Here is a 19,476-nt window from a genome sequence, read left to right as displayed (position 1 = left end):
AGCACATTTCTCCAGCGTGCCAGTGGCCATTGAAGGTGAGCATTTGTCCATTGATGTCGGTTACGACACCAAACTGCAGTCAGGTCAAGACCCTAGTGAGGACAACGAGCATACAGAAGCGATTTTCTGAAATGGTTTCTGGAGAACTTTTTTGGTTGTGCAAACCCACAATTTCATCAGCTGTCCAGGTGGCTGGTCTCAGACAATCCTACAGGTGAAGAAGCCAGATGTGAAGTTCCTGGGCTGGCGTGGTTACACCTGGTCTGCAGTTATGAGGCCGGTTGGACGTACTGCCAAATTCTATAAACATTGGAGGTGGCTTATGGTAGAGAAATTAACATGTAATTCTCTGGCAACAACTCTTGTTGGACATTCCTGCATTCAGCATACCAATTGCATTCTCCCCCAAAACTTCAGAAATTTGTGGCATTCTGTTGTGTGACAAAACTGAACATTTTAAGTGGCCTTTTGTTGTCTCCAGCACAAGACACACCTGTGTAATGATCACGTTGTTTAAGCATGCAAGCTTCTTGATATGCCACACCTGTCAGGTGAATGGATTATCTTGGCAAAGTAGAAATGCTCACTAACAAATTTGCACACACATTTGTGCACAAAATTGGAGATAACTTTTTGTGCATATGGAACATTTCTGGGATCTTTTTATTTCAGTTCATTAAGCATAGAACCAACCCTTTACATGTTGCGTTTATATTTTTGTTCAATTTAATACATGCTGAGGGATCTATTTGCAGAAAAAGTATTATGTAAACAAATGAATTTGACAGCAAATTTCCAGCAATTCCACACATTTTGCCATGACTTATGGTAGGTTATTAATATTATATCTGAGTGAGATTGACTAACAAAATCATTGGGGCCCCCTGGAGGTCAGGGCCCCTGGGCACTTGCCCTGCATGCCCGGTCGGTAATTCTGGCATGATTATTACAAGTCTAAAAATCTGTCTAGACTAACTCATTTCCCAATCAAAAATATTTTAACGTTCATGAGCTAATTGAGTGACAGTCAGTGAGTGATATAACACGTGCAAAACTGCTGTAACCAAGTTTCGAAATTGCACCTTGTGTATTCTAACTCTCAACAGTAAATTGAGACTCCGACTGAGATCCCAAAAATACTCTGTTTACTGAAGAGTATCGCTGTCTAATCCTCTCCCACTGATAAAAAAAACCACTCAGTGGATGAAAGTCATCAGTAGGGATCTATCCAAACAAACTACTGTCTCTCTCTCTCAGCCCCACTGCTCAGAGGGGTTTGGCTCCTTGGTGATTCAACCTGCTAACATATTTCTGCCAATTAAATTAGATATGTGCAAGGCAATATGTAAGATTACTCAGAAATTATGAACATATACAGTTAAAGTCAGATGTTTACATACAGTGATGACTCCAACCTAAGTGTATCACAATTCCAGTGGGTCAGAAGTTTACATACACTAAGTTGACTGCGTCTTTAAACAGCTTGGAAAATCCCAGAAAATGATGTCATGGCTTTAGAAGCTTCTGATAGGCTAATTGACATAATTTGAGTCAATTGGAGGTGTACCCGTGGATGTATTTCAAGGCCTACTTCAAACTCAGTGCCTCTTTGCTTGATTCATGGGAAAATCAAAAGATCAGCCAAGACCTCAGAAAAAAATTGTAGACTTACACAAGTCTGGTTCATCCTTGGGAGGAATTTCCAAACGCCTGAAGGTACAACGTTCATCTGTACAAACAATAGTACGCAAGTATAAACACCATGGGACCACGCAGCCGTCATACCGCTCAGGAAGGAGATGCGTTCTGTCTCCTAGAGATGAATGTACTTTGGTGTGAAAAGTGCAAATCAATCCCAGAACAGCAGCAAAGGGCCCTGTGAAGATGCTGGAGGAAACAGGTAAAAAAAGTATCTATTTCCACAGTAAAACCAGTCCTATATCGACATAACCTGAAAGGCCGCTCAGCAAGGAAGAAGCCACTGCTCCAAAACCACCATAAAAAAGCCAGACTACGGTTTGCAACTGCACATGGGGACAAAGATCGTACTTTTTGGAGAAATGTCCTCTGGTCTGATGAAACAAAAATAGAACTGTTTGGCCATAATGACAACCGTTATGTTTATAGGAAAAAGGGGGATGCTTGCAAGCCGAAGAACACCATCCCAACCGTGAAGCACGGGCGTGGCAGCATCATGTTGTGGGGGTGCTTTGCTGCAGGAGTGCCTGGTGCACTTCACAAAATAGACGGCATCATGAGGAGAGAAAATTGTGGATATATTGAAGCAACATCTCAAGACATCAGTCAGGAAGTCAAAACTTGGTCGCAAATGGGTCTTCCAAGAGAACAATGACCCCAAGCATACTTCCAAAGTTGATGCAAAATGGCTTAAGGACAACAAAGTCAAAGTATTGGAGTGGCCATCACAAAGCCTTGACCTCAATCCCATAGAAAATGTGTGGGCAGAACTGAAAAAGTGTGTACGATCAAGGAGGTCTGCAAACTTGACTCAGTTACACCAGCTCTGTCAAGAGGAATGGGACAAAATTCACCCAACTTATTGTGGGAAGCTTGTGGAAGGCTCCCCGAAACATTTGACCCAAGTTAAACAATTTAAAGGCAATGCTACTAAATACTAATCAAGTGTATGTAAACTTCTGACCCACTGGGAATGAGATGAAAGAAATCACTAATATTATTCTGACATTTCACATTCTTAAAATAAAGTAGTGATCCTAACTGACCTAAAACAGGGATTTTTGTACTCTGATTAAATGTTAGGAATAGTTTAAAACTGAGTTGAAATGTATTTGGCTAAGGTGTATGTAAACTTCCAACTTCAACTAAGTATTTGGGTAGACTTGCGATGCTGCCCAAGTATGGGATATAGACTGGGTGAAAACACAGGGATTCAAAGGAATCTACTGTGTCTGCAGAGTGAACAGAAACAAACTCCATAAGCCTAATATCCACACTATCTGAAACAGGGACATGACTCTGTACGCTTTACTGTGAGCCCTCAATGAGCTGCCCAACTGTGTGTGTCTGAGTGTCTGTAGTAACCCAGTGGTGTGTACGTAAAGATCAACAGCCTGCATTCTCAAAGTCACTGGAGCCAGAGCACAGCCAGAGACATGACTCCTGGTGCTGTTTGGCTAGCTAGTGTTGCTCATAAAATCTCTTATCAGTCTGGCATTCTCAACTCATATCTGTTGCTGAGCTACGGGGAGAGTTTGGAAACTGACGGTATGCACCAAAGGCTGCTGTACTGATAGAGCCATATGCAGGGGTGGAATTGGGAGAAATCACCTCAGGAACTTACCACTGTCATATCCCCGGGCATTCAGCTTTGAAAATTTGTAGCATCTTAAAATACTCCCCCAAAAGACTTTCACTTTGTGAACTCCATTCACACGTGTGTGACTTTGGCGGCATTGACTTGGATCACGTCCACATAGATACAGGTGAGATCGGTCTCACTCCCAAAGACAAAGCTAATTCATTTGGTTTTCTGCCTGATGCTGCCTCGCTCTGTTTGAGGGACATAGAGATTGTGACAAAATAGTGCCCTCAGGTGGAAGAATTATGCACTTTAACTCAGGAACTATATTAATTCAAATGTAAATCATTCATCATAGCTACATCATTGGAGCCCATCTGTCTTTGGGCTAATAAAGTTGATAACCACTGTATAAGACAAACTATAAAACACAGGCATTGGCAAGATCCACCGATAGGTCGTGGTACTATTTTACATTTTTTTAATGAAGGAGATCATTCTCTCTCAATCATCTATAAAACAATTGCAATTAAAAAACATTATTTCAATTAGAATATTTACATATTAACAAGTGGCTGTGCAAAATGTACAAGATATTAATAAGAAGTAATCTGCTTCAGGTTTTTCACTAAAAACAGTTCTCTGATAGAACATGGATAAAGGGACAGATGTGGAACAGCTGCTAGAGGCTACGGTAGTGAAAAATATGTACAGTCTGAAAGGTTTCATCAATACCATCCAAAAGCTTAACAACCAACCAATTAGTATGTGCGCTAAGAAATACAAAGAATACACAAAGTGGGTGTATGCTTCTGACCGACAGCTTGATTAAAAAACGGATCGTTCGGGGGTGCATTCTGTATACCATATTCTGCATTCCATCCCACATCACCGTGGCAGCTAGCAATGGCCTCCCATCAATAATAAACGCTATCTATTGCCAACTTTGCATCAGTCTCACTTTTCATTGTTGCATCAATTAATTAATGTAAATTGTTTTACATTACTCCTCTGAAAATATATATATATATTGTATATCAATTTCTTCACACGGTCTACTGATAAAAACCTACAATTTACCGACGGCTTCCATAGGATGTGTTTGTGTGTATGTTTTCATGTATGCATAAACATGTACAAAATGTTATCAACAGACATGCTGACAAAATAAATATTCATTATAAGTGATTAAAAACAAAGTCCAACACACAAGCACCTGGGAAGAGACGCTAAAGCAGAAATCAAACAAGTCTAAAATCTCTGTGGAAAATTGACTGATTGAGAAGGAGTTCTGTCATCAGAGGTGGAGAGTTAGAGATGTATGATTAATATGGCTTATTATGGCTGCAAGGCAGCTCGGTGGAAGAGGAATACCAGTCAAATTAAAATAATCCTCAGTCAGTAAAAGAGCACTAGAATGAATGACTAGAAAATAGGAAAAATAAAACGTCTCCTCAACAAAATGCAGTCTCTGTATCGTCAGGTATTTGACGTTACTCCTGCAGGTTTATACATTTGTTGGTTAAACATGTTAAAAAGTCCCCTAGCTGGGGATCTTTCTAAAGAACGTCTAATCATATATTGCATGAGGTGAAAGGATGGAAAAGCTAATGCATGTCCCTACTGCAAAACATGAGGATATTTCCAGACCCAAAGGAGACCTCACAAATAAGAGCATTTCCCCTCCAGAGGAGTGTATGGGAGGGTTCCTGGTTGCCAGTAGCAGGTCTCTAACATGGAGAATGATTGAGGCCTCTAGTGGACAAAAGGCCGTATTAGCATAGGCAGCGCCATTGGGGGCATCCACCATTTTAATGTGGTCAACTAGGTGGGACTTCCAACTTTATTGGAAGTTTACATGTCCAACTGGGTCATCAGGAGGGATCAGGCAATCGCGAAGAAGGCCAGAAGAGCTAGTTTGATAGGTCAGTCCCAACAACTCATTGTTTCACAGCTGCAACAGCCTGGTCTCTCTTGAGGAGGGAGTGTAGGGTTCAGCTAATGATTCATTTTCCAGGTGTCATTGGTCTCTCCTCTAGTCTAGGATGTCATGATTCTAGGAGAGCACAGAAGAAGAGACGGTACCATCAAGGGTAGCTGGTCTATCTTGCCCTTTGAGGGAGGTGCTATTGTCTCTAGGGGAGGTGCTATAGGGAGTGGCTGGTCTCTGTCTGTTCGGGAGGTGAGTGACTTGGTTAGTCTCATTCATTTCTTGTCCCTTAGAAAAGCATTATTGGGCATGTCCGGTCTCCCTGTGTTATTTGAGGAGGCCTTTATAGAGCAGGTGTGAGCGGCTGGTCTCCCTCTCATTTTCCAGACAGAAGAGCAGGTCCCTGAGGTTAACCCGGGTGATGCGCTGGCGCTGAGGCCTGGAGCCTCCGCTACTGTACCCACCTGACGGAGAGGGACCAGAGCACAAGTCCTGAAGAGAAAGAGGAGGAAAAAGGGGAGAGAGGTGGGGGAAGATAGAGGAAGTAAAGTCCATTTGATCTTCAAAGATATGTGTATGATAGGGTGCTATCATCTAAAAAGCATTATTTTCTTTGTTAATATCCATTAGGATACTGTCTCAGCCTCCAGTATTTATGCTGCAATAGTTTGTGTCGGGGGGCTAGAGACAGTCTGTTATATCTGGAATATTTCTCCTGCCTTATCCGGTGTCCTGTGTGAATTTAAGTATATATTTTCTCTCTCCCCCCCTCTCTCTCCCTGAGCCCGAGGATCATGCCTCATGATTACCTGTCCTGATGACTCCTTGCTGTCCCCAGTCCACCTGGGTGTGCTGCTACTCCAGTTTCAACTGTTCAGCCTGCGGCTATGGAACCCTGACCTTATCCCAGACCTGCCGTTTTAAACTCTCTAGAGACAGCATTTACTCCTGAGGTGCTGACCTGTTGCACCCTATACAACCACTGTGATTATTATTATTTGACCATGCTGGTCATCTATGAACATTTGGGCCATGTTCTGTTATAATCTTTACCCGGCACAGCCAGAAGAGGACTGGCCCCCCCTCATAGCCTGGTTCGGGTTTCTGTACAGCACTTTATGACATCAGCTGATGTAAGAAGGGCTTTATAAATTAATGTAATTGATCAGGAGTCAATGATCTAGCCCAGAGTACAAGTCTATGTTTGGTTATGGTACTCTACCTCAGCCCCGGTTCCGCTGACAGGGGAGTTCATTTTCCTTTTCTTCCTGGGGCCGATGGCTGCCAGGGCCGTCATGTTGGCCTCCTTCTGCCTGATCTGATTCAGTTCCTGCTGCTGCATCTAGACCACACACACAGAGAGAGGGAACAGGCATTACAATACAAGACTACTTTGCCTGAAGACAGACACATGACCACACATACCGGCACCCACTATAAATTAACATATTGACACACAAAGAGTATGAGAAACACTACAATTCATTCACATACAACATGTTACACACACCATGTATACAGCTTCACCAGCCTGTACTCTTACCTCTTTAGCCTTCTGTTTAAGCCGAAGCTGCTCTGGGTCCTCTTGTCGTGATCGAGACTGGGGGAAGAAAGAGGCACAGTATTCAGTATCAACACTACTAGCACTTATAGTATATGACCACTAGATGGCATAAACAGCTATACATTACTGCCTCTGGTGGAGAGTTAGTTACCTTAGCTGCCTTCATCAGGATCTCTCTCTCCTGCTCCTCCTTCCTCTGTTTCTCCATCTGATCCAGCTGCTCAAAGAACTTCAGCTGTGCTCGCACGTCACTCACCTGTTCACACCTATCCTCCTCCTGAAGGAGAGCGAGAGAGAGATGGGAGGGAGAGGGGAAAGATAAATAATGAATTACAAGGGTAAAATGGTTCAATCAGATATTATCACTGGCATCATCAAATTATTTCAGCACTTTTTGCAAAAAACTGTTGCAATGAGCGCCAGTGAAGATCAAATACCAAATAACAAACTGGTTTTGACTAAATATATATACAACTTAAATAGCTCATGAAATAACTTTACTAGTGAACCTCTTCCACACAAACACCCACAGAAGCTGTGTTCATTCACCTTGAAGGTGATGCTTTTCTGCTGCGCCACCACCGTCAATTTCTCCAGCAGGTTCTGCAGCCGATGCTGTGTTGCATGGGACACGTAGCTGATCACCTCCGGCCCCAGGTCAGTCACCCCTAACCTCCCGCCTGTTACAACAAGAGGACAGGAGATGTCATAGATTTTAGGTACAGAATGTGTGTGTGTGTGTGTGTGTGTGTGTGTGTGTGTGTGTGTGTGTGTGTGTGTGTGTGTGTGTGTGTGTGTGTGTGTGTGTGTCTCACCTATCTCATGTACTCTCTGGGTTAGTGAGGAGGTGTAGAGGAAGGCCTCGTCTTTACAAGAGCGAGTCACCATACCGACCAGCTCAGAGTTGGTTGCCAGAATGCGGGCACTCTCCTCTGATAGGTTGACTCCAGCCATAGAGGCCACGTCATTTATATCATCATCATCCCTGAATGGAGGGAGAGAAACTGTTTAGAAGGCCTCATTTTCACTTGAAGAATTCCAAAATCATCTGATTTGGACATGTATGTCTATGAGTGTGTGTGTATGTATATGTGTGTTTACTTGAAGGTTCCTCCGCCTGCCTCCTTCTGCCTGTTCTTCAGTACTACAGAGAGCATAGACTGGGGCCCCAGCGTTACCTTGGCACCTGGTGCTAGAGCCTGCTTCACTACAGGAACTGAGAGAGAGCAGGAGAAAGTGAGGGGACAGTTACATAACAGAGACACTATATTTTTATTTAACCTCCCAACCCTTTCACATTGTATATCATAACTCAGTAATAAATCATTCACTTTTTCTTGGTAGAGTTGTTGTGAGCAGAAAAGAGAAGCGGACGTCAAGAGGAAGAGAGATGGCGGAAGAACACATTTCACAGATGGAGAGCTTTCCATGGGTCCCTCAAAACCCCATCCATCAATACACTTTATCAATATAGCATGCAGTTATATACATATGTCACAAGGGGAAGTGTTTCAATATAGTCCTCGGTCAGTGAAGCCAGCAAGGAAAGCCAGGAGGACACCGGACACACATACACACCCACAGCAGCAGCACTTATCATATTACTGCCATCTCCACTAGCTAATAGCAGCTGGCCACAGACAGAACCAGTACACTTCTTTCTGTCTGTCGCCTTCGATCATGGACACTGCTAACTGGCATTGTTCACACTGTGGGTCTTTGTCCCAGAGCCTCACAGCCCAGAGGGAAAAATACCTCACACAGGAAAGATCCAATCCTGCACAGGTGTCGTATCACATTCTACAGTGATGGTATCAAAGCATTAAATAATACAATTAAATCAGGTAATACAAAGTACTATTCGGCCCATAGTATATTTTATCTTTTGTATAAATTATATTTCTATTAGAATGTTCATCTATGACGAGTACACAAACGCATGCAACAAACACACAGGCAAAATGCAGATAGAGTCAATGTCTGCGCCCCAGCGAAAATCTAATTAGCATTGCCTCACAAGACACATCTGAAGGTCCCTCGTACCAGTTGAAAAAAATGAATGGAAGTATACAGAGCATTCTGAAATATTCAGACCCCTGAACTTTTCCCACATTTTGTTACGTTAGAGCCTTATTCTAAAATTGATTAAATGAATTGTTTTCCTCATCAATCTGTACACAATATCCCCCATAATGACAAAGCAAAACCAAGCCATGAGGTCGAAGGAATTGTCCGTAGAGCTCCGAGACAGGATTATGTCGAGGCACAGATATGGGGAAGGGTACCAAAACATTTCTGCTGAAATGAAGGTCACCAAGAACACAGTGGCCTTCATCATTCTTAAATGGAAGAAGTTTGGAACCAACAAGACTCTTCCTAGAGTTGGTCGCCCGGCCAAACTGAGCAATCAGGGGAGAAGGGCCTTGGTCAGGGAGGTGACCAAGAACCCGATGGTCACTCTGACAGAGCTCCAGAGTTCCTCTGTGGAGATGGTTGTCCTTCTGGAAGGTTCTTCCATCTCCTCAATAAAAGTGAGTGGCCTAGCCGGAGACTGGACTTGAACCTGATCGAACATCTCTGGAGAGACCTAAAAATAGCTGTGCAGCGACGTTCCCCATCTAACCTAACAGAGCTTGAAAGAAATGGCAGAGAAGAATGGGAGAAACTCCTCAAATACAGGTGTGCCAAGCTTGTAGTGTCATACCCAAGAAGACTCGAGGCTGTAATCGCTGGCAAAGGTGCGTCAAAGTACTGAGTAAACAGTCTGAATACTTCTGAAAAAGACTAAGGTAACAGAATGTGGAGAAAGTCGATGGGTCTGAATACTTTTCACATTTCTGAATACTCCCCCCACCCCACCGGCTTCGACAGGGCTAAGATTGTAATGGGATAAGAAAGGACACAGAAAATACAAAACACACACACCTGTCTGAAGCGGTCTGACCACCTGCGGCTGCCCCATGATGATGTGACTGTGGGGTTGGCCTCGGAGCGTAACCATGGGTGACTGGGCCAGAGTCACCTGAGGCCTCCCCATTGCCCCCTGCTGCTGAGGCACCATCTACACACACAGAGACAGAGAGAGGCAGAGAGAGGCCATAGAGAGTGAGACCAGAGAGAGAGAGAGAGAGAGAAAACAGAGAGAAAGCGAGAGAGGCCAGAGAGAAAGAAAGAGTGCAGACCTGAACCTTACTGTGCAGGCTCGGGTATTTCCTTTTCACATAGTCCTTTCCAGCATGTTTCCACCAACTATGGTGGACCCGTAATCAGGCGATACACTTGGGGTCATCCCTCAACATAACATACAGTCATATAGACTTCCCATTACATTAAAACAACAAGGCACCCTACCCATACAACAGAGGAAACACTGAGTGGAGTATCATTAGGATATAGTATACCAGGCCAGGCTTGCTATGAGGTGTCTGGGCCAGGCTGATAACAGGAGACTGGTGCATGGTCCCCTTGGCCCCAGGGCTACTACTGTTGAGACGGGAGTTCTGTGCCGTGGACGTGCCCCCCAGCACCGCAGCAGTCAAGGCCTTGGAGGGGGCGGCAGGCTGGGCGCCAGTGTGAGGCAGCTGGCTCTGCTGGATGAAGGCTGCCGAGTCTGGGGTCATTTGACGCAGTGCAGGAAGACTCCTCTGGAGATGGGGAGGAAGAGCACAAATCATTCTCTATTTATTTGAGTGTATAGCTAGCTACATTAGATAAGGGAACAGCCATCAGTCTCACCTTGAGGAAAGGCACGAGATATGGCTGAGGAGAGGAGTTGAGCTCCCGGTATAACCGACTGGTGAAGTCCTCCGCTTCGATCTTACTCTCCTGTGGTGGTAGAAAAAAACAGACAACATAGAAAGATAAAGTGAGAAAAACAGTGAGAGTGAATGCAAGAGACCGACACATATGGCCAGACAGATGGCCAAACAGATAGAAAGGTGTACCAGCAGGCTCTTGACTAACTCCTTGACGTTGGCTGTGGTCTCAGACGACTGCTTCCCGCTGGATGCCAGTTTGATCAGCGTGGACAGGAAGTTCTTACACTTCTTCACATTTTCCAGGATCTCCTAAACACACATATACACAAGTTAGGACCACTGCATGACTATTTAGGAGTAGATAAATGTCGGAAGGAGGGAGATGAGTGTTGTCTCACCATGGTAGAAACGACCGTGGGGGCACCTGGTGTCCCAGGGGTCCCTGCTCTATGGGTGACTGCTGCCGAGCAAGGCTGCACTGGAGCCTGACCTGAGGTGGCGGCCGCTCCACCCAGCATAATGGTGTTCTATAGGAGGTGGGAAAGAGGAAGCAGGGTATGAAATGAGACTAAGGGGGAGATTGAAGAGAATTGAAGAGGGGGATGAGTTGTGTACCTACCTGTTGTAGTACAGGAGGCCTCTGGAGGGTGGTGGTGGCCTGGACGGTAGTCTGGGCCGTGGAGCCCAGCTTAGTGATGGTGGTGGTGGGGGTCACCTGACGGGACATCATGGGCGTCCCTGGAGCCTGCAGGACAGAGGAGAGGACAAGGGTTCAGGGGTTCACACTGTGATCTCTCCATCACTGTAGGTAATTAATGATTAGTGTGTGTGTGCACCTGTACAGAAGTGATCTGGACAGGGGGAGTGCTGGTGGGGGTGGCTGCCCGTGGGGTCATGGCGCTCTGGGACTGGGATTGCATCTGGGCCAGGGTCTGCTGGTGGATCATCAGAAGCTGCCCACTCTCACTGCGTACCAGCACCATGCCTAACCAGGGCATGGAGGGGTCAGGGGTAAGAAGTCAAACAGGGGATATAGATCGACAGAGACACTTACTTGCTAAATACAAATAACGTTAAATATCTTAATAATAACTATGGAAACACTTTGTTTGGTTAGAAAATACAGTGTTGGCCACTCTTGGCAGAAAAGTACCTTTTTTATTGTCACAACAAAAAACATTCAGCTCTCAGTGGAGAGTTTAACTAGAGCTAGCATTGTTAGCCAGAACCTGTGAGACATGCAACTCCCACAGAAAATGTGCCACATGCATGCAACTACATTACATGATGTGCTATGGTGTCAGCGTGCCTATTGATCAAATCAGTCCATTGTATGTGTGCCAGGGTAGCCTGTGTGTGATTTTACAGACGACACAAGTAGACAGAATCAATAGAACGTTCCCACAGGTCAATGTCCTCGTGGAGCATAAACAACTGACAGCAAAACACACACGCACGCACATGGAGTTTTGTCTAATAAACAAACCAAAGGTGCAGCAGCGATGGCAACTGTAGCTGATATGACATCTCAAATGTTAACTACAAGTTTGCAACAAAGTTTCTGTTTCACAGAGAGTGTTTTACACTGCCCGCAAAATACATTGTAGCCTCTCTCCACTGTGGCTAACTGACATAGGGTGAAGTCAGCTTTAGTGGGACACTTTTTGGTAGATTGCCATGTAGACAGTCAAAATCAGTGTACCCCTCCCTACTCAAGCAATGTTTATTTAAATTAATGAATGTCTTATCTACATTTGAATGATAAAACAAGTTAACCATTTATTATTCAATGGATGCTACATCCCCTAAAACAAAACCAGAGCCCTACTTTTGATGAAGAGTCTTTCAATGCTAGTGGGACACTTTAGTAGATGAAGTGGGACACTATTTTCTCATTAAGAACACAGTGGCCCACTGCACCTGGCACTTGTGAAATCATCAATTATACTTTGTAGAGGCTTATAGAAAACACACCATCTGTATAAAAAAAAAATGAAGTTAAAGACAACCTTCGACTAGACCCTCTCAATGCCCTTGGAAAATGTATTTGGGAACACTCCAAGCTCTTGGTGAAAAATCTATCAGAGACATCACAGCTTTACCCCCCACTGTCCCTTTCCAAAATGGTGCCTCTTTTCTATCCTCCCTTTCCCATGTCACTGTCCTTCCTTTCCTTTCCTACTCTCTTTCCTGCTAATTCTATCCATCATCACCCTATGCTGTTTATGTGCTAAATAACATCTAGAATAAATGTACAGATGTTAGGAACAACTAAAATAATATATTTCAATGTATTTTAGAATATCCAATGAGTGAATTTAAATTTAAATTTGATTAAAACGTTTATTTTGTGCATTTTAATAGCTGAAAATGTCCCTGCCCCACTATCCAAACAGTGGGACACCACTATACATCAGATTTTCATAAATATTATAACTATTTACGTGAATGGTTATTATATTTCAAAACACTACCAGTAAATATTAACTTTAACATGAAAAGCTAGATTGTTGAATTATAGTTGACAGAATGGCAGGTCATATGTTTCCTATGTACAGCATGTTTCATCTGGTCTCTCCATCTGAGGAACCTAATCACACACAAACATCACAACGATGTCACACTCACCAAAACCATGTTTTCATGCACAGAACACATTCAGAAAAAAAACAAACTGGCCTGCAAAATTATAGTACAGTTACAGTACCCTCAAAGAAATGGCCAACTAATGCTGACTTCTCCCTAACTGGCTACTACTACGTCAAAACACCTGAGAATGAAAGTTACCTGGAGGGAGCTGAATGTTTTGGATGTTTGAAGCATTTTGTTGGGGTTGCGGAAGTCTCGGGGAGAACACCTGTGGCGCGATCGCCTTTATCCCACCAGGACAGGCTGCAATGGTCGATGGGATGGAGGTCCTCACATTTTGTAAAACCAGACTTTTACCTATAACACTGGGGCCGGTCACTTCTGAAGTCGTTTGTGTGGTCGTTTTTGGAGACTCCAATGTGTTGATTTGGGCTTCTGAACTTGCAGGGTGGGCAACATTGACAGATCGTATCAGAACCGTATTATTACTCCCGCTCTGCGCGGTGACTGTTCCGAGGGGTTGCATAGGCGGCCTCACGAGCGTGACAGTGGGCACACTGTTTAGAACAGACAGCTGAGACGATATCACTGTTGAAGTGACAGCATTGTGCATAAGAGGTGTTTGAATGACTGTGCTGGAAGTTGAGGGTAAGACTACGTTTCCTTTGACTACGGAGCTCGGCCCGTTGTTGACAACCGCGACGGCGGGCACAGTGCTGCTTTCCGAGTTCACCAAAGCAGCAACACTTCCTGAATTATGAGAGTTTATCGCAACGCTCCTTCCATTTAAAGTTTGTACACCAGCCGCCCCAGTTTTTCTGGTCCCAGCTCCGTAATCGGGAACCTCCGTTATCACACCACTGACTGCCCCAGTCTTGCTCGGACTGTGCCCGGCTGTCATGCTCGATCCCACCGCCGTTGTCCCGACCGCAGCATACATGGTTGAACCCTGGGACCTCCTACTATTAATGACCCCCCCTGGCACGCCAGTCCCTACAAAAGAGGAAACAGATGAGGGATGGGAATATCTATCAATTGAACATGTGTAGCTGTATAAGCAAGTTGTCAAATTGTTTGGCTAAAAGAGACAAAAACAGAAAAACAACGTGACCAGAATAAACTAACGTTAACCAGTAATCTATTTTACCTGGTTTAGCAAGCTCTTGTGAAAGTCCCATTTCGCTGTCCTGGAAATTGGAATTGCGACCTACAGCTGAGTTGTCAATGTGATTTGCTGCAGCCTGGACCCTAACTGAAGACTTTCCACGACCCGACCCCGTGAGCTCAGACTCCAAAGACCCAACTAGATCACTAACTACTTTCTCGTCCACCTCTGTGTTGAAGAAAACATCATCCAGTAAATCGGAGCCCGCCGCCATCTTTACTCGCTCGAGACGCATGCACCGATTGGATACTCCGTCACTCACATCGGATTCCAGGGTGCTCTGATTGGTTATTGTTAGATTTACAGTTTGGGATGAATTGTTATAAATTACATTTAAGGAATCGCAGCAGGATGCGATATAGCACGGGCGAAAAAATTGGGACGACAGTACAGACAGGATTTCATTTGGTATTTGTGCGGCAAGCGTTGCCAAATGGAAACGAACCACACATCGATTATGTTACCGAGTTTTGTTACTATTTTGAATCATTATAGAGGAAATGCAGTGGCTTTCTTTGAGCTTTTATTCTCGACTCAAAATGGCTGCGTTGTTTTTCAGGCGGTCTGTCCTACAGCTGCTGTCACCGCCCGCACGAGGGCGCTGGTCGAGCGCTCGCTGCCGACTGTCAGAACTGGACAACCAGCTTCGTGCCCACTGACAAACACTGACACATATGCAGGACAATAGCACCTGTCATTTACTTTTTTTTTTACTGCGGACATGTAACGGTAGCCTATTCATACGTTTGAGATTGATGTACATGTGATATTTTAACGTTCACTTGGTATGCTGGTGCTATTGCCTCAATAATGCGCTCGAGAGAGAACGTGTAGGCTAAATGTAATTTTAATAAAGTTGAATAAAAACATTATAGGCCTATACAATTATCATATATTTCTTGGTTTCGGTCATATTGTAAATTTGTTTTGATTAGCCTATTGATATTTAGCCTAGTTAGGCTTTGTAGCCTAGTTTAAGGGCTACAATAAATATTATAGAACGAAATTGCATGAACTCGGCATATTTGCAACGACACTTAGCCAATATGCATATATGCCATCAATAACTGTTACATATAGAGTATAGTTGATTAAGTTCCAATTAACTTTTATAACTCTTCAGCAAATGCAATCCAACCATGACCCCTTGAGGCACAGGTGCACTTGTAAATGAGAAGGCGTGGCCCATGGCTCACCTTGGAGTGATGGTCCATAAATTCCCTCTAATGAGCCGCATATTACCTTGCTGTCATGTGAATCACATTTAAAATACAACGCAGAGATTAGGCTACTTGACGATTACTTGTTGCCATTAGTTCACCAGCCACCATGAGCGTCGGGACTCCTTATATCGGCAGTAAAATCGGCTTGATTTCCAAAGCTCTAAATCGGTATGAGGGCATCTTATACACCATCGATACCGTGAATTCGACAGTGGTGTTGACAAAAGGTAAATTATGCGAGCGGCCAAAGAGAGCATATCCACTCTCAGACGGCAGTTGGAGTCAAAGAAGACCTGTTTGCTCCTAAAATAAGGGATTGTGATCACATGTGGCATAACAAATAGGTGATGGAGCCCATACTTTAAACACAGACAATGCGAGCAGTGGGATGTGAAAGTAAAGTTTCAATATGGTCACTTAGGCCTACTCTTGTATTTTACCGGATAGTTTGTGTGTACAGATGTCAATGGATTGCATAGTAAAACATCTGCTTTGGCCTGTCAATGACCTTCCATGATTGTTTTCTTGTTCATATGCAGTGAAGTCATTTGGATCAGAGGGCCGACCCACAGACAGGCCAACCCCTCCCAAAGACGACGTCTATGAGTACATCATATTCAGAGGAAGTGATATCAAAGACATATCATTGTGTGAGCCTCCAAAATCCCACCATGGCCTGCCCCAGGACACTGCCATTGTGCAGGTAGGCAGGCGTTTGCCTCCCTCTCACTCTAAGCGACATTCTGCCTTCTCAACCATTAGCTTCGCCCAAGACTGCAAAGTGTGAACTACAGTACTGACGCTGTGTTTTAGCATTAAGAAACGCCAATCATCGCTTGCGATACTGCTTTTGAAACATATGGCCATTTCATCAAGGGAAAACGTCATTCAAATACTAAAGATACACTTACTGTAGCCGTTTTGCACAGATCGATACAGCTATGGGTGCCTCCATCCAACAAAACTACACTTCCACCACATTTCCAGAGTTGGTTTACACAAAGGTGTTTGGAACACGCTAATTAGCAAAGGTAGTCGCTTGTCTTCTGTTTTCCGTAAACAAACGCTGTATTATGGAGATATGGCAATTTGGGAACACTGGCCCTTGGGAGTTTATAAAATTTAAACGTTTTTACTTTTTAAAGTATTTCTCGGTGTTGTGTAATGAAAGCTAAAGTCCTTCTGCTTCCAATACTGTACCGCAAGCGACACGTTAATGTTCAGATTGAGCATCGGGGATTTTAGTTAACAAAACTCTCCCTTCAGAAAACTGTCTTCGTCCAATGATTTATGTGTAATGTGTAATGTAATTGAGTCATGATCAAGGGCTATGCCATGAGCCCGTCCATAATATCAGTGTTTCGACTAAATTATTTATGCATTTGCTGTATTCTTTCCTTGTTTTGGTGGGGTTCAGTCATCACTCAGCACCTCAGCGTCCTCCTATAATCCAACTCCAGGACCAATCAGTCCCTACAGGATCCCATCATATAACCAGCTAGCAGCAAACTATCTACTCAACCAGCAGTATGCTGCAGCCCTTGGTTTGGGTGAGTCGGTGAATAAGACTGGGAACTGATGGAGATGATTCATGTTCCAACACTATTCATTTTAATGATAAAATCCATTATCAGGTGCTTGTTTCCAATGATGATATATAACCTCCCTCTTGGTCCTATTCTACTCAGGTGGAACTCATGGCCCTCAAGTGAGAAGGGGTCCTATGGTGGAGCAGGCTGTCCAGACTGTGCCTCTAGATGAGACAGGGCAGAAGAAAGGCCAGAGTCTGTCTCAGGAGCAGCGCAGGGAGACCAGTAGGCCCATGCAGCGAGCTGCACGAGGGAGCCCACAGCCCCAGAGACGTTCTGGACCAGGCAGTAAGCAGACTGGGAGCAAGCCGGGATGAGCTGGTGGTACTTCAGGCTGATATGGGGGATTTCCTCTATTTACTTTATGCTTGTAAAATAAGGATAAAGAAATGCATTGTAGAATATGAAAAATAGAAAGGACCTGAATGTGTGTTCAGCTTTTGCATTGTAGAAGATGCACTACTTCCCATAGTATACATTGGCATAATGCCTGATTTTGAATTGAACTGATGTCATTTCACTTGTTTGCTCTGGTTAAGTTGTAGATGTAATAAAAAATGACCCCTGTTGACAAACATGCGTTCATACTGTAAAACGGACTATGTAATGTGATTTGCAACTAGTTTTCTACCATCAGGTGGCTCCGATGTACAGCTTCGGCGTACAACTTCCCAAGCCAATGACGAGAACAGGCCACCACCAAGGAGGAGACCAGGTGACCCCCCTTTTTAGCTCTTGGGCAAGGGACATTATCTAATTTGCTCTGGATGGTTGTATAGTAAACCATTTTGTTATAGAATTTCTCATACCTTAGAATGAATGACTTGTCATTCTTTCCATTTTTGTCCTGCAGGAGCTCGTAGGCCCAGGAATCGTAATCGGGGCCAGCTTCTTGTGAAGAGCTCCATGCCCAGCACCCTCAAGTTTGAGTCAGACTTCGACTTTGATTCTGCAAATGCCCAGTTCGACAAGGAAGCGCTAGAGCGGGAGATGCAGGACAAGTTGAACATCAAAGGTTGGTTGCATTAAAATATCCACATGTCTGTAACCAATGGGCCTTCGTGCTTTGTACTGTAGTTGCAGGAATGTGGCAATTTGATCATGACTGTGATCATGCATTAGGCAACCATTAGCTCATGATTTGGCTATCACTGATTGGGGAAATTAATGCAAAAAGGGGACTTATAACTCTGGCGGAAATGTATCCTCCCAAAATATTATTTGGTATCATGTGCAAGCATTTCAGAACCATGATTTTGTTCATTGTTCGTCCATGCTTGCATCTTTACTAGAAACACAGGATGAAGGGAAGGAGAAACCAGAAGTAGACACTGGTGAGAAGACAGTGGAGAGGGATCCATTTGGGCCCAAGTGCTACTATGACAAGGCCAAATCCTTCTTTGACAACATCTCATCAGACCATAAATCCAGGTGACCATGTTTATTTTATAGATGTGCTCTGAACATGACTATCTATTGTGCTGTCAATTTCATGTGTCACAAAATGCTTATGAAGATCTGACTAATCTCTGCTTGTCTAATCATGTTACACTATGACCCAGACGCACTACCAGGGCAGAGGAGAGGAAGCTGAACGTTGAGACCTTTGGGGTTCCTGGTAGCTTCCTGAGGTTCCGTGGGGGCTACCGCGGCCGCAGAGGGCTAGGGTCCGCACAGCGCCGGCCCTCCCAGCGAACTGGGAGGCTGTGACGGTCAAGTGAGTAAGGACGCATGTTTATTCAAAAGCCTGGGTATATATTGCTTGCGATTTGAGTCTAACCAGGCAAGTCTAGTAATATATATATATATATATTTTTTTTTAACCCTGCAGGCCTCGTTTGACGCTTGGGTTACCTTGTGCATGAATTGCCACAGTGGTTGGTCGTGTATGTACTTTTGTTTTTGTAGTTAACCAAAATGTAACATTTTGCATTCCATTATTTTTCTCTGCCATCATGAAGTGTTTTGTAATGAGAATTTATTTTTACTCTTGGGACCCCACACCTGAATAAGTATATGAGAAGTGAAATGCATTGCTTTTTCTTTATTTTCTTTGAGCCTAAGGTACATTTTGGCTTTTGACATTGTTTTGAATTTGCTTGTGCTTTTCATCCTTTTCTGTATTTCGGATAAATGGATGACATGCAAACTTCCTAAACTGTTCAAGGGGTCAATTTGAAGGTGAAACTGGTGAGGGTAAAATACTTCATGATATTGTAAATATTACTTAACTTAATTAAAACAGACCATGTCTGCTAAAAATATTGAATTCCCATGTATTGGTTTGTTATCATTTTGAGAAAGTAAGTGTTCAATTGTTACAACGCAAATAAACATGGGAAATTGCTTATTCACTTGTTCTCTGTTCAATGATACTA

The 19,476-nt window shown here is 43.8% G+C and overlaps 2 protein-coding genes across 3 annotated transcripts; one reads left to right on the top strand and one right to left on the bottom strand.

The window, feature by feature from the left end:
- Nucleotides 1-645: 645 nt before the first annotated feature.
- Nucleotides 646-14,500, bottom strand: LOC118359649 (transcription initiation factor TFIID subunit 4-like). The gene is made up of 16 exons (XM_035738228.2): nt 14,269-14,500; nt 13,320-14,114; nt 11,369-11,517; nt 11,152-11,277; nt 10,931-11,059; nt 10,719-10,841; nt 10,510-10,599; nt 10,176-10,418; nt 9,700-9,835; nt 7,876-7,990; nt 7,590-7,759; nt 7,324-7,454; nt 6,926-7,051; nt 6,754-6,810; nt 6,433-6,552; nt 646-5,702 (listed from the first exon to the last, which is right to left on the bottom strand). The coding sequence occupies exons 1-16, from the start codon at nt 14,498-14,500 to the stop codon at nt 5,538-5,540; spliced, it is 2,907 nt and encodes a 968-aa protein (XP_035594121.2). The 3' UTR covers nt 646-5,537.
- Nucleotides 14,501-15,484: 984 nt separating this feature from the next.
- Nucleotides 15,485-19,448, top strand: LOC118359652 (protein LSM14 homolog B-like). Of its 2 annotated transcripts, none has more exons than XM_035738238.2 (9): nt 15,485-15,736; nt 16,049-16,212; nt 16,927-17,059; nt 17,198-17,386; nt 17,736-17,813; nt 17,952-18,113; nt 18,391-18,529; nt 18,661-18,819; nt 18,930-19,448. In XM_035738238.2, the coding sequence occupies exons 1-8, from the start codon at nt 15,616-15,618 to the stop codon at nt 18,806-18,808; spliced, it is 1,134 nt and encodes a 377-aa protein (XP_035594131.1). In that variant the 5' UTR covers nt 15,485-15,615; the 3' UTR covers nt 18,809-18,819; nt 18,930-19,448. The 2 variants fall into 2 exon arrangements, with proteins under 2 accessions (XP_035594131.1, XP_035594129.1); XM_035738236.2 differs by having other exon boundaries at nt 15,487-15,736; nt 18,661-18,815.
- Nucleotides 19,449-19,476: the final 28 nt, after the last annotated feature.

The sequence above is a fragment of the Oncorhynchus keta genome, chromosome 27 (genome assembly GCF_023373465.1).
Source record: "Oncorhynchus keta strain PuntledgeMale-10-30-2019 chromosome 27, Oket_V2, whole genome shotgun sequence".
Classification (NCBI taxonomy): Eukaryota; Metazoa; Chordata; class Actinopteri; order Salmoniformes; family Salmonidae; genus Oncorhynchus; species Oncorhynchus keta.
Note: the sequence above shows the minus strand (reverse complement) of the source record. Positions and strands in the feature narration are given on the sequence as shown.

What these genes read in the sequence shown, in the direction of transcription:
- LOC118359652 (XM_035738238.2), top strand. Translation starts at nt 15,616, where the DNA reads ATGAGCGTCGGGACTCCTTATATCGGCAGTAAAATCGGCTTGATTTCC. An exon ending in TGCTGCAGCCCTTGGTTTGG is followed by an intron (nt 17,060 to 17,197) that starts GTGAGTCGGTGA and finishes TATTCTACTCAG; the next exon opens with GTGGAACTCATGGCCCTCAA. An exon ending in GGACAAGTTGAACATCAAAG is followed by an intron (nt 18,114 to 18,390) that starts GTTGGTTGCATT and finishes CATCTTTACTAG; the next exon opens with AAACACAGGATGAAGGGAAG.
- LOC118359649 (XM_035738228.2), bottom strand. Translation starts at nt 14,500, where the DNA reads ATGGCGGCGGGCTCCGATTTACTGGATGATGTTTTCTTCAACACAGAG. An exon ending in CCACGGTCGTTTCTACCATG is followed by an intron (nt 10,842 to 10,930) that starts GTGAGACAACAC and finishes ATGTGTGTTTAG; the next exon opens with GAGATCCTGGAAAATGTGAA. An exon ending in AGAAAAGCATCACCTTCAAG is followed by an intron (nt 7,052 to 7,323) that starts GTGAATGAACAC and finishes GCTCTCCTTCAG; the next exon opens with GAGGAGGATAGGTGTGAACA.